This window comes from Lissotriton helveticus, chromosome 9 (genome assembly GCF_964261635.1).
Source record: "Lissotriton helveticus chromosome 9, aLisHel1.1, whole genome shotgun sequence".
NCBI classification, from domain to species: domain Eukaryota; kingdom Metazoa; phylum Chordata; class Amphibia; order Caudata; family Salamandridae; genus Lissotriton; species Lissotriton helveticus.
Window position 1 is genome coordinate 89,712,472 of NC_136070.1, and position 14,304 is coordinate 89,726,775.

General features: G+C 47.6%; 1 protein-coding gene across 11 annotated transcripts in view; it reads left to right on the plus strand.

The window, feature by feature from the left end:
* GPHN (gephyrin) overlaps nucleotides 1–14,304 on the plus strand; it is a 1,934,090-nt gene that overhangs the window by 1,147,558 nt on the left and 772,228 nt on the right. For all 11 annotated transcript variants that reach the window (XM_078659537.1, XM_078659532.1, XM_078659529.1 and 8 more), the window contains one exon: nucleotides 6,152–6,246. In XM_078659537.1, coding sequence (XP_078515663.1) covers nucleotides 6,152–6,246 — 95 coding nt within the window. The remainder of the gene's footprint in view (nucleotides 1–6,151; nucleotides 6,247–14,304) is intronic.

The window sequence follows — 14,304 nt, forward strand, 5'->3', positions numbered from 1 at the left end:
GAATGAAGAAGTTCCATTTCTTGGCTGATTTTAACTGGCTTGTGACAAGCACAAGTGCTCTTTAAAATGAACACTATTCTCTCTTGAGCTTCTCTACTCATTTTAAACTATTCACAAAACACATACCATGCCCCTTTTATGTAATGAATAGAGGCTACCAACTACATTAGCTATCTCATTGCATAGTTGTTGAGATTTGCAGCTAAAAATGGAATATCAAATAAAAACAATTTTCATCATGGAACTGCCCCAAAATGACTGGTGCTCTAATAAGCACCCCTGACTGGTGAGGCACTCAGAACCTGAGAGTATATTGGCAATGCATGACCGTCTGTTGAAAGAAATGCTGGTCCTGACGCAATATTGTAAGAACATTTTGTCAGAAGAATACAAAACCTTTGCATAATTTCCCCTGGACTCTATAGGTGCCTTATGTGGGATTCTATGGAAATTGCATATGACTTTGGATGCATAAAATATTGAAATGAGAAAGTAGAGTTTCTTTTGCGAGGGTTTGCCGTTGAGCTGGGGCAGGGTTCTCCAAAGTCCGTCCTGGAGGGCTGGATCCATGTCTGATTTTTAAGATAACTACATTTATATAACTGAGGATATGCTAAAAATCTGGCATAGATCCGGCCCTCCAGGACTGACTTTGAAGAACCCTGAGCTAGAGAGTGCAGACAGTCGGTGAAAGAAACAAGGTACCTAATATAATCTATCTGTATAACAGCTAAACAGATGAGTCTGTGCAGCCTTTTATAACACCTTTAATAACGACGGACTCTGTGTTATTATTAGTACCAGTAAGGTCTTTCGAAGAGATAACTGGCATGTCAATTAGTTTTCCCAGAGGCCGTCTTTCTTCAGATGAATCTTTAGCCGAGGAGAGGGCAGGAGCTGAAATCAGATGCCCCTTGCATCTGTAGTCCTTCTCCCCCAGTCTTCCTTTTCTCCACGTCATTTCCAGACTTAGAACAAAAAGCAGCTCAGGAAGGCGTTGTTGGAGTCCAAGAAGGCAGTGCCTGAGAAAAGTGAGTTTCCCAACCCCTTTATAGAGGGGGTAAAGACAGGGAGGGGGTCATTCGTGATCAGTTTTAAAACAAGACCTTGACCCACATTTTTTACAGCAATATCCAGGACCATTATTCCTACGTCACAAAATGCATTGGTGTGCCCAGCAGCAAATTATGTGCCCAGCAGTAAAAATCCAGATGCGTAGCGTCGCAAGAGGCACCTATCGTGCCCAGTGGCTTGCTGTGTATATGTGTATGGGTTTAATTCTTCAGCATCCCACAAAGGGGTAGTAAGTGCTAGACGAGTGCTACAATTTAATATAATAGAATGAAGCCTTAATAGATATAAAAAACCTCATACATCTTATGGAATGGGGATTAGCACCATTTGTACATGCTGTCCCGAGAAATATAATGTCCATTGCAGTCCTGTACCAGTAGAAATCTCATCATAATTAATGTGGCAAAGCAGACAGTTCCATAAACATTGCTGAATTCTAATCCAGTGTATGACATACATTAAATTACTAACATTTGAAGGGAATTTTTAAGTAAATTCTTTCAAACAATTGGGGATACCATGTAATTGAATCCTTTTTAGCTCGGCTGTTTCATGGAAAGGCCAACCCTAGGCAAATTAGCCCAGCTGACTTTATGCCAAAATGGGTCTATGTTATGTTATGTTATGTTATAACAAATTTCTTGAGCGCACTGTCACCGGAGGTTTCCTGGCGCTGATTGGACTGAAAAAGAGGGGAAAAATCAGTAAGGGAAGGGAGTTAATGAGGGAAGAGTATGGTTTTTAAGGATTTCCTGAAGGAGAAGAGGGAACAGGATGACTTAAGTGCAAGAGGAAGGGAGTTCCATAACTTAGGGGCTAGGCAGGAGAAACTGCGGCCGCCCGATCTGGAGAGTTTAAAACGAGGAACGGCAAGAAGCCGGAGATGAGTGGACCTCAAGGTACGAGGGGGACAATAAGGGATGATGAGAGACTTGAGAAACGCGGGGGCAGGACCAGTGAGAGCTTTAAACACCAAGCAGTGAACTTTAAAAGAGATTCTCTCATTCACTGGTAGCCAGTGAAGATGACATAAGAGAGGTTGAGCAGACTGCCATTTGGGGATTTTGAAAATCAGCCGAGCGGCCTGACTTTGAACGATCTGCAGCCTCGATAATAAAGTTTTAGGGAGACCGTAGTAGATGGAATTTGAGAAGTCCAACCTGGACATCACCAGGGCTATAAGGACTTGCAGCAGGGCTTCAGGTGAGAGAAGGTGAGCGACTTTCCGTATCCTGTAAAGTTGGAACATGCAGGAAGATGTTACTGCGCTCACCTGTGCCTTAAGAGTGAGCTCGGAGTCGATCAAGACTCCGAGACTCTTGACACATCCAGCTGGGGAAGGTGGTGTTCCGAGCTCTGTCGGCCAGTACTGAGGGCCCCAAAAAAGGGCGCTTCTCCCCGAAAGGAGGAGCTCAGTCTTGCTCGGGTTGAGCTTGAGTTGGTTTTGGCTCATCCAAAGCTGGATATGTGTCATAACGGCCTGGAAATGAATGGCAGCATCAGGGGTAGTGAGGGGAAAAATAATCTGTAAATCATCCGCCTATGACCCGATGTTCTATCTATTTTCTGATAACAGTCAACCCCAGGTGTGTTTCTCCCTTGTTCTATATTACTAATGGCTTGAAGCATCAATTACAGTGAACAACATACAAAGGACTCACATTTGACGATCCTCTAATAACATAGGGCGAACGTACCATTGGAACGTAGGGTGGAATGCGCGATTGGGGTTTAGGGCGAACGCACCATTGTAACATAGGGTGGAATGCGCCAATGGAGTTTAGGGTGAACGCACCATTGGAACACAAGGAGAAATCCCCACTGCAATGTAGGGCGAACACACCATTAGAACACTGGGCAGAATGCACATTGCAATGTAGGGCGAACACACCATTGGAATTCCGTACGGACTGCAGCAATTGGAGTTTAGGGCGAACACACCATTTGAACAAAGGGAGGATTGCATCAATGGAATGTAGGGTAAACAAACTATTGGAACACAAGACGGAATGCTCCATTATATTGTAGGGCGAGCACACCATTGGACCACAGGGCAGATACACCGTTGCAATGTAGGTCGAATACACCATTGGAACTGTGGACGGGAAGCAGCAATTGGAATGTAGGGCAAATGCACCACTGGAATGTAGGGCGTATACATCATTGGAACACAGGGTGGAATGTACCACTGGAAAAAAGGGTAAACGTGCCATTGGAACAGAGGGCGGAATGCATAATTGGAATGTAGGGTGAACACACCATTAGAAAACACAGGGAGGAATGCGCCACTGGAATGTAGGGTGAACACACCATTAGAAAACACAGGGAGGAATGCACCACTGGAATGCAGGGCATAATGGAATGTAGGGTGAACACACCATTGGATCATTGGGCGGAATGCACCACTGGAATGTAGGGTGAACACACCATTAGAAAACACAGGGAGGAATGCACCACTGGAATGTAGGGTGAACACACCATTAGAAAACACAGGGAGGAATGCACCACTGGAATGCCGGGCATAATGGAATGTAGGGTGAACACACCATTGGAACATTGGGCGGAATGCACCACTGGAATGTAGGGTGAACACACCATTAGAAAACACAGGGAGGAATGCACCACTGGAATGCAGGGCATAATTAAATGTAGGGTGAACACACCATTGGAACACTGGGCAGAATGCACCACTGGAATGCAGGGCATAATTAAATGTAGGGTGAACAAACCATTAGAAAACCCAGGGAGGAATGCACCACTGGAATTGGAGGGTGAATACACCATTGGAACACAAGGAGGAATGCACCACTGGAATGCAGGGCATACTCTAATGTAGGGTAAACGCACCATTGGAATACTAGGCGGAATGCACTGTTTGAATGTAGGGCGAACACACCATTGGAACACAGGGAGGAATGCGCCACTGGAATGTAGGGTGAACACACCATTAGAAAACACAGGGAGGAATGCACCACTGGAATGCAGGGCATAATGGAATGTAGGGTGAACACACCATTGGATCATTGGGCGGAATGCACCACTGGAATGTAGGGTGAACACACCATTAGAAAACACAGGGAGGAATGCACCACTGGAATGTAGGGTGAACACACCATTAGAAAACACAGGGAGGAATGCACCACTGGAATGCCGGGCATAATGGAATGTAGGGTGAACACACCATTGGAACATTGGGCGGAATGCACCACTGGAATGTAGGGTGAACACACCATTAGAAAACACAGGGAGGAATGCACCACTGGAATGCAGGGCATAATTAAATGTAGGGTGAACACACCATTGGAACACTGGGCAGAATGCACCACTGGAATGCAGGGCATAATTAAATGTAGGGTGAACAAACCATTAGAAAACCCAGGGAGGAATGCACCACTGGAATTGGAGGGCGAATACACCATTGGAACACAAGGAGGAATGCACCACTGGAATGCAGGGCATACTCTAATGTAGGGTAAACGCACCATTGGAATACTAGGCGGAATGCACTGTTTGAATGTAGGGCGAACACACCATTGGAACACAGGGAGGAATGCACCACTGGAATTGGAGGGCGAATACACCATTGGAACACAAGGAGGAATGCACCACTGGAATGCAGGGCATACTGGAATGTAGGGTAAACGCACCATTGGAATACTGGGCGGAATGCCCCATTTGAATGTAGGGTGAACACACCATTGGAACACAAGGGGGAATGCACCATTTGAATGTAGGGCGAACAGAGCATTTGATTAGAAGTGGAGGCTTGTTCGCCACTTCCGTTACAAAGGCAGAACCTTCGGGCAGCAATTAATCGTCTTTTTCTACGCTGTTCCATTATGATAGAGCACAAATGAGTCTGTCCTTTTCCAAAACAAAAAAACATAAAGGAACAGTCGGACTTCTTGAAGTTTCTTCTTGGAGCTATTATAACTCTGGGCCGGAAGTTATTTGTAATCAGTTTGTCTACGACTAAGCTATCAAATGCTGATTTCTTTTTCATTTCTCTTTCTTTCGTTTGAGATCTATATGCTTATTGTTATTAGAAAAGGGTACGGTGAGGTTTATGGTGACTGTTACTCATAGTCCGTCGACTCTTTCAGTGTTCAGCAAGCTCCTACCAGTTTCTCAGCCATCAGGCAAACAAAAATACCAGTTGGCTCCTTATTTAAAGAAGAGCACTGGAGATGGCCACACATGCACAGGACACTAGGGTGTTCAGCCTGTCAGGCATGTCTGCATGCAGTACTTGCATGCAGTGTTCTCCCCTATGGCATTTAAAGCGGTTTATAGTAAAACGTAAAAATTGAGAGTAACCTCTATGCACCCAGGATCTGCAACAACACCCTTGTATCCATCGGGTCCGCCCCACCGCTGCTCCAATTTAGGAAAGAGTTGAAGACTCACCTCTTTAAAGAACATTATATACATCACAATGCATTAACCGTCCGCAGCCCAGCTTTTTCTCCTCATATCCATTGACGTTATGCTTGTCTTTGACCATGTACAGTGCTTTGCTGCCTTTTGAATGAGTTTGGCGCTATAGAAATACCACATAAATACATGGATACATACAGAGTCACCACAAACGTACCTTTATGCTTCTATTTCAAACCCCTTTTCTTGTTTCTGTCATGTCTCAAAGCATCTCAGATTGAAAAGGTGCCATGGGTGGCGTAGCCCAGGTGTATTTCCACGATCTAACATTGTGTACTCCTAATTTGGCAGTCATTGACAACTGCTTGTCAATCCATACGCCTTCAAACATTAAACTGCATTCCTTCCACATTAACTGGGGCGATCGAGATGGTTCAGAAGCAGAAATTGCCTATACTTGTATACCCACTAAAAACATTTTTGTTTTATAAAATTACTTTTAGAAAGTAATCTTGGAGTACGGTTAGTTAAACTCATTTCCGTGATTTATTATAACATCAGTCTGGGTTCACAGGTATCCGAGGATCTACGTGTTTTTTTTTCTTTTTTTGCTTTAGCTTCATATTTCAATTTAAGATCAGTTAATATTGTTTTTCTTTTGCTGATTACACTCAAGCACATTTTTAATCTCTAATTGCAGGCAACGAGAGAAGTAATAGAGCGGGAAGCCCCTGGGATGGCCTTGGCAATGCTGATGGGATCTCTTAATGTCACTCCTCTGGGCATGCTTTCTAGGTAAGGAAGCCAACACATGCAAATACAGCGCACTGAGCTCATTACTGCACCAGCGATGCCAAAGTCAATGTCTACAGCATCTGAGGAAGACATTACATTTCTGTTGATATAAAGTATGGAAGAGACTTGACATTTATTGAAAACTCTAAATGAATGTTTGTTTCTTGTAGGGGTTAATGTTTTTAGTATTATGATTTTATCATTTGTTTCATTCCAGGTATTAACCTAGATCAGTGTCTTCAAATATTATTGGTTATTAACTAAGCTATTTTCTGGAGGCATGGCCGGCCAAGGTGGCAACCAGAGCAGTCGCTTGAACTCCAGCTCCGCCCCGGGCCCAGCCGTAATCCTGCAGCATCCTGGGCAAGCTAGTGTCTCGCTGCCCCCATGAGACCCAATGCCACGGAGTGCCTGGCTGGCTTGGGTCGATCCAGTGTCAGCTGTCTGCCCTATGTTATGGCCGCGGGGAGAAGATGGCAGTGGCAGTCTGCCTCAAGTGGGGTCCACGTGCTCATTGAAGGGGCGGGGGTCCTCTGGACAACTGGGCCTCTCCCCCCCAGTGAGGCGGTAGGTGGGGGTTGGGGCACAGGCCCTTGGACTGCTTTCAGGTCCCCTGAGTAAATAGTAAGTCCTGAGGCCTATGGAGGCCCAGCTACGGCTGGGGGGGGAGATGGAAGCTCTTTAAGCTTGTAGGGAGTGCGCAGCTGGGTCCCCAGATATGATTGATGTTGAGGGACGGTCAATGAGCAGGCAGGGGCCCTGTTCCTAGGGACAATAGACGCCTCTGGTGAGGTGCTTGGGGCCTCACCGGCCTAGATACTGAGGTGAGGGGGACCCGCTTCACCCTCCCTTGGAGCCCTGAGTATCTTGGGCGCTGAGAGACCGGGCAGGAGGAGGCAGAAAGATGCCGTTGGTGTTAGGCAGGCCCCCTGGTGATAATTACCCCTGGATCTGGAAGCCTGAGTGAGGCCAGGGTACCTTGGGCCCGCTGCCATGCCACTTTACCCGTGAGGCCCTGAAGGAGGATCGGACTACCGCAGAGGAGCGCCTGAGGATGGCGGTGTCTGCCAAGACAGGTTTTTTTTTTGTAAATCTTTTTATTAAACAATCAAGGAATTACAAAAACAAAGTCCAGTGCAACACTGTTGTCTTCCTCCAAGCCAAGTGCAGTAATACAATGTCCAACCGTTATCCTACATGAGACCAGTTTCATTACATCGAATCTGATGACATTCCCCATCTTATACATATTCCATCATCCAGGTGGTCCCCTGCCTGTTGAGAGGTGTCCCCGAACGGTGTACATAGCATTCTGCGGCTTTCGTTCCATGCCCCCCAGATTCTGGTCCATTTTTGTGGGCACCCTCTTTCCTCGTATATCGCCCGCTACGCCTGCATGCACCAGTCCATATCTGTCTCCCAATCTTTGAGTTTGAGTCCAGTGGCTCCCTTCCAAGATCTAGCTTTATTACTTTTAGCAATCATGCATCCCAGTGAGACCCATATTCTTTTAGCCCTTGAAAGATCCGTAGCGTCCCATATGTCAAGAAGGCACCATTCCTCCCTGTTTTCTGACATGTTAAAATTAACGCCGAGGTTACCTTCCCCCAATGCGTCTGGAGACACAGGCATACCCACCACTGGTGCATGTATGTACCTGTTTGCCCACAGCCCCTGGGACATGTCAGGGAGTCCAAGACACCCACTTTGGCCAATGCTGAACTTGTATAGTATGCTCTATGCAGGAGTTTGAGTTTGAGTTGGATCGCTACCTCTCGGGGTGACGCTAGTGTCTCCTGCCAGTCCTCATCACTAATCTCTCCCATATCCTCTGTCCATTTTGCTCGTATTTTCCCCATTGCATCTAGGGTGTTAAGAATTTTTGTGGACGTCCGGGAGATCGCCCTGTCTGGAAGGTAATTGTCAAGCAGTCTATCTTCTAGGGGCAAGGAGACAGGTAGATCGGAGCCCCTGAGTCCCACCCTCTGTAGTGCATTCCTGACCTGAAGATACCTAAAGGTTTCCCTCTCATTCAGTTCGTAGTCCCTTTGGAGATAACCAAAACGTCTCACTTTCCCTCCTACCCACATATCTCCAACTGTAGAGAGTCCGATCAGGTCCCACTTGTCGAACCCTGGGTGTTTGGCCAATGACCCCAATCTGTCTGATTCCAGCAAGGGGGTTACTTGTATGATCTTGTTTTTCCACCCCAGGGCAGAAGTCGCCGTGTGCCATAGTGTGATGGTAGTGAAGGTTGGAATGTACGGAGGCATGTTCCTAATTCCTCCATAAATTGCTCTGCAGTAATCGCCAGGGGTCATATTGTACCTGTCCATCCTATAAGCTTGATCCTTTAGGGGTCGATGGATCCAGTGGTTAGTGACCATCAATTGAGAGGCCCAGTGGTAACTTTTGAGTGCCGGCAGAGCTATCCCTCCATCATACCAGCTCTTCGTTGCATATGAGGAGCACCATTATTCCGGAGTAAGGAGTGCACCTCTCACTCGATTAAATGGAAGTAATGAGTGGAAACCAAGTGAGGTGTATTCTGCAAAGCGTAAACAAAATGGGGAAGTGCCATAATTTTATATAAGGCAGCCCTGCCCAGTAGCGTGAGGGACAGGGTCTTCCAATGCAACACATCTTCCCGAAAGCGGCTTAGGGGAGGAGCCAAGTTGCTCTCGTAGAATAAGGTGGGATCAGCCATGATATATATCTGTAGATATCGAGAACCCTCCGTGACGGTTTTAGCCACACAGCTGCGAGGCAAGTTGGGGTGGCTCCCACACAGAACATATCCCAGGGACTTGTCCCAGATAATGTTGTACCCTGAGTACTTTTGGTAAAGAGTGAAAATGTGTAACGTCCGATGTATGGAAAAATAAGGTCTGGCCAAATAAAGCAAAATATCATCGGAATAGAGGGAGATTCTGTCCTCCCACTCTCTCACTCAAGTCTAAAACCCTGATGAGGGGATCCCCCCTGATCTAAATTGCTAGCGGCTCGAGGGCAAGAGCGAAGATCAAGGAAGAAAGTGGACAGCCCTGCCTGGTTCCCTTTTGCAATGCGAACGTTTTCGATTTCCCGCCATTCACTGTAATTCGGGCCAGGGGTTCCGAGTAAAGAAGCCGTACCCAGGATAGAAATTTCTTACCAAACCTGAATCATTCAAGTACAGCAAATAAAAAAGGCCATTCAATCATGCTGAATGCCATCTTTGCATCCAGCCACATGATCACTGCGTCTTCCCTGATTGTAGCTGCTCTACCCATGACACCATGAAGGCGCCTTAAGTTAAAGGCAGTGTTTCTGCCAGGCATAAAGCCGGATTGATCCAAATGGATCAGCTTGCCTAGCAGGGGAGACATATGCGTTGCCAAAATCTTGGCGGTTATCATGACTTCCGGGTCTAGGAGGGAAATGGGCCGAAATGATCCGCACCTCTCGGGGGGTTTACCTGCTTTGGGTATAACTTCGATATTGGCCTTTCTCTGCGTTTTGTGCATTATGCTCGTAGTCACGCTTTTGTCGTACATTCTTATAAGATATGGGGCGATCGTGGACACATTCATTTGATATAATTCTATTGAAAGGCCGTTCAGGCCCATGGCTTTCCCAGACTAAAGCGCCCGATTGCCTTGACAACTTCCTCAGTGGTCAACGCTGAGTCTAGATCTTCGGCTTCTTGTGGCTCAAGGACCAACAGCCTGAGGGTGGCCAGTAGCTCCTGTGCTTCCTTGTGTGTGGAGGCCCCTACAGAAGCATAGATCTGCTGAAAGTGGTCAGCAAATGCCTCTGCAATCTTGTCCTTATTCTGTAGCCTTAAGCCCTCTTTGCCCTCGATCATGGAGACCCATCTATTGGCTTATTCTTTCCTATCCAGCCAGGCCAATAGTATGCTGGCTTTGTCACCAACCTCGTATATGCAGTGTTGAGTGGCACGGTAATGGGCTCTAGCCGCATCTTCCGCGATGTCCTTGTATTCCTTTTGCTTCAGAAGCATCCTATGTTTAGTATCTGGAGCATTAGTTGTAATTAAATCATGTTCCAGTTGACTGATCTCAGCCTCTAGCTCCAGTAGTCCCTTTCTCTTTTCCTTCCAATGTCCAGTGAATGCAGATACGCCCACTCCTCGCACCACTGTCTTGTATGCCTCCCATAGCACTATATCTGGCTGTACAGATCCCTCGATGTCGTGTTGAAATAGTCTGTGGTCTCCTGTATGAGCTGCTCCCTAATTTCCGCCACCTTAGGAATCCCCTGGGTTAAGAGCCATCTCACAACGTGCGACGAGGAGGGGAGGGGAACCCCGAGCAGGTCGCCCTCTGGTAGATTAAGCAAGTGAGCACCGAAATCAGCCAGTGTCGGTTAGTGAAATCTAGCTGGCACATAGAGTGATGTTATGTTGAGCGGTTTACCTTCACAACAACCGGATACCATGACAAATCTACCCAGAGTGTCGTATGTGACTGTATTTGAAAGGGGAATGAGGTGCGCAGGAGAACCAGTTTGTAACCCCATCTATTAAGTGCCCAGTAAGGGCTGCCCTATATATGGGTTTCTTGTAGCAGGACCACATCTGGGGCTTGCCGCTTCAGATACTGTAGGACCGTTCCACTTTTGATTTTATCTCCCAAGCCATTTACATTCCATGAGAGTAGTTTAGGCTGACCCATTCCCGGGGCCTACACAATGTTATCACACATTTGGGTGGTGCAGATGTGGATGTTTGTAGTCGAGCCAATGTAATTGCAGCACCAGACGGCCAAGTTAGCATACCTCCTCCAGGTCAGCGGTATCGATAATAAAACCGACACATTGACTGTAGTCCACGAGCGTCCTTATACATTTCCCATGTACTGCTACAACGTTGCTCTGCACTGTACACATGTACTGTTTGACCTTCCCTCTTGAATAATTTAAATGACTCGAAACGTCTATCCATCAACAGCGTGAAACCTCCCTGTCCCTCTCCCTCCCTGCATTGTGGACTTGAAACTGCCCACCTCCCAACCTTGCAGAATGTCAGTGTACCCATACCCGTATTCACAACGTTTGGAAACGCAGCCTGGCTGATCCCTGACTTATCGTTTTCCTTTCCCTGTATTACCTGCATTGTGTAAGGTACTTAGTCAAAACATCATAGTAAACATATAATGGTGTCGGTTACTAAAAGCGTATAATGAGTTTGCAAAACTGTATACATTTTTCACTCGCAGTACGAGGGCCCACAAATCCGAGGCAAATCGGCCCAGTGTAAATTGTATTACGGCCTCCAAAGCCTCGTGAGTCATTCTCCTACTTAGCGGTGCCGCCCCCCCCTCTCCTCTGACTCCAAACCTGCGTCTTGTCTGTGATTTTCATGGCGTCGATCCTGTCCCTGTAGACGTTTCTGGGGTCAGCTCTGTGGGCTTCAATAGTTCTCCAGCACTCCATCCATTCCCATGTCTCCTCCGGAGATGTAAAAAACCATGACTTTCCTTCCGCCAGCACCCTGAGTTTGGCCGGGAAGAGCATAGCATATTTTCTGAGCGCCTTTTTGACCTCGAGAAAGGAACAACACATCTTTTGAACCTTCATCGTGAAGTCCAGAAAGAAGGATATCGTTGAGTTCTCAAATTTCAATGGAGGAGCAGAGCGGGCTGTTCGCAGAATTATATCTCTGTCCCTGAAGTTTAAAACTCTTGCTAGGATAGGGCGTGGGGGTGCACCCGGCTTTGATGGGCCTCCCGGCACCCTGTGGGATTGCTCGACCGAGAAGTATTGCGAGAGGGCACAGGGCTGCAAATGATTTTGGACCGGGTCCTCTATGAATAAGTCAGTGGCCTGGCCTTCCGCCTTCTCGAGAACTCCCAAAATACGGACATTGTTTCTCTGGGTGCGCCCCTCATAATCCTCCAGCTTTGTCTCCAAATCCGCTGTGGATGTAAGGAGCTTTTGCATGTCTCGTTGAAGTGTATTGGTGGCCATTTCTAGAGTGGAGACAGAGTCTTCAGTGGCTTTGACTCAGTCTCCTAAGTTGCGTAGGTCTGCGCATATTAATGTCACCTCCGTGGTAACTGTGTCGATTTTGGACTCCTGCGCTGAGCGTACACCTTGTATTGCCTCCATTACATCATGGAGAGTCGGGGTGTCGTCCTCCGTTGGTTTTACTGTGGTCGTTGTGTCTGATTTCCCCCCCCCCCATTACCTCTGCTTTGAAAAGTGCGTACTTTTCAAGTTTTGTTTGGTGCGTTGGCTTCGGCACCTTGGGATTCAACATCTTCTCAGAGGTACAATGCGTTGTATTCCCCACTTTTGCTTTATTCTGTGGTTCAGGGGTGAACGCGTCCCCCCTGTTTACCCTGGCACAGTCTTGGTTATGACAGCTGGTGGCTCATGGATGGCGCCACACACCCCAGAACCTCCTGTGTTGAGGTGTCCTAATTCTTCAGCCCTCCCAATGTCGGGCCGGTGCCTGGTTGGTATGTTCTCGTGGTCTTGAGGCGGCCCCGCCATTACAAATTCATTTGCGCACTGCTCCCCTGTTGCTACTGCCTGGATAGTTTTGATATTCAGCAGAGCACCCGGCAAGGCAGCCCCTTGTCAACGATGTTATTTGCCCATGGCATGTAACCACTGGGTTGCAAATTGCGCTAGAACTCCTGCCAGTGGGGGATTGAGGCACTGTGCGCCCACCACATGGCCTTATATGCCGACGATGCCCTTGTTTACTTACGTGACCAAGGGACTTCACTCCAGGATCTGGTGACTTTACTGGATGATTTTGGGGCAATGTTGGGCCTAAGGGGAAAACCGGTTCAAGCCTTGCCTGTTCCCCCTTGGTCTGAGCCAGGTACAGGACATGGGGGGTGGGAGTTGCCCCCTTTTATGCTCTTGTGGCCGCTTGACACATTTAAATACTTTGGAATTCAGATTTTCCACTCAGATGCCGATCTCCTTGAGGGAACATGGGCAGGGCGCCGAGCTCTCTCTTGGTTTCCTACTGTTCTGGGCATCGCTGCTGCTTTGACCTGTTGTCCAGGTAGCGATCTCCAAGATGCTCCTTCTCCCTTGCCTGTTACACTTATTTGCAGCACTGGCCCTCGCACTTCTCAAATGCTTAATTTTGGCCTTAAATAAGCTATTGGTGGAATTGCTATGGGGCACGTGCAGATGCCGGGTGGCCCTCGCCCAGGTCTACAGGCCTATGTAGGAGTTTTTTTTTTATGCATCAGCCTCATTGCAACGGTGGGGCAGCAGTTGGAGGTGACCCTCGGAGAGGGAGGCGGTCTGTCGACTTTTGGATGGAACACACACATTCACTTGGTTGTTCTTCCTGGTGCCTCATCTCCAGTATGTGACACATCAGATGAAGATCCCACGTTATTGTTGGCGGAGGTACATATGTGGTAAAATTGCCAGGCCCCGTACTCTCCACTGCTTCCCTTCTGGCATACAGCAGAGCTTCGGGGGGTTCACCTGAATCACAGGACACAGAGCTGGCGGGCGGCAGAAATAGAACGTATGAGGGACCTTTTTGGTGAGTGGACATTCTTATCCTTTCATGAGCTCAGGAACATCCACAACATCCAGGTAGGACACTTCCTTACATCCAATGTAACATATCAGGCAGTAGTCTCGCATTGGGGGAGCGGAAATACTGAGCCGTCTATGGTGCTATGGCTACATGCGGCCTCATCCCAAGGGGTCGCACGCAGACTTATATCAGCCCTCTACACTGCTCTCATCATCATGAATTGGGCATGAAAAGTGCGTGACTGCTGGGCGCTAGACTTGGGAACGCCCTTGATGGACAAACAATGGTGCCAAACCCTGCAACAGGTTAGAGAGGTGTCCCTCAAACCACGCTTCTGTTTCATGCAGTTTAATTATTTACATCAAGCGTATTGCACACCCTGGGGCATTGCACGCATGTTCCCCACCGCCTCAGCGGCGTTCCCCAGGTGCGGTTCACTGGATGTATGCTTCCTTTGGAAGGTATGCAATGGACTTGGGCAGAGATTGTGGGGATCACCTCTGCACCGGTCGACAGAGAGGTTCCACCAATGCCTGAAT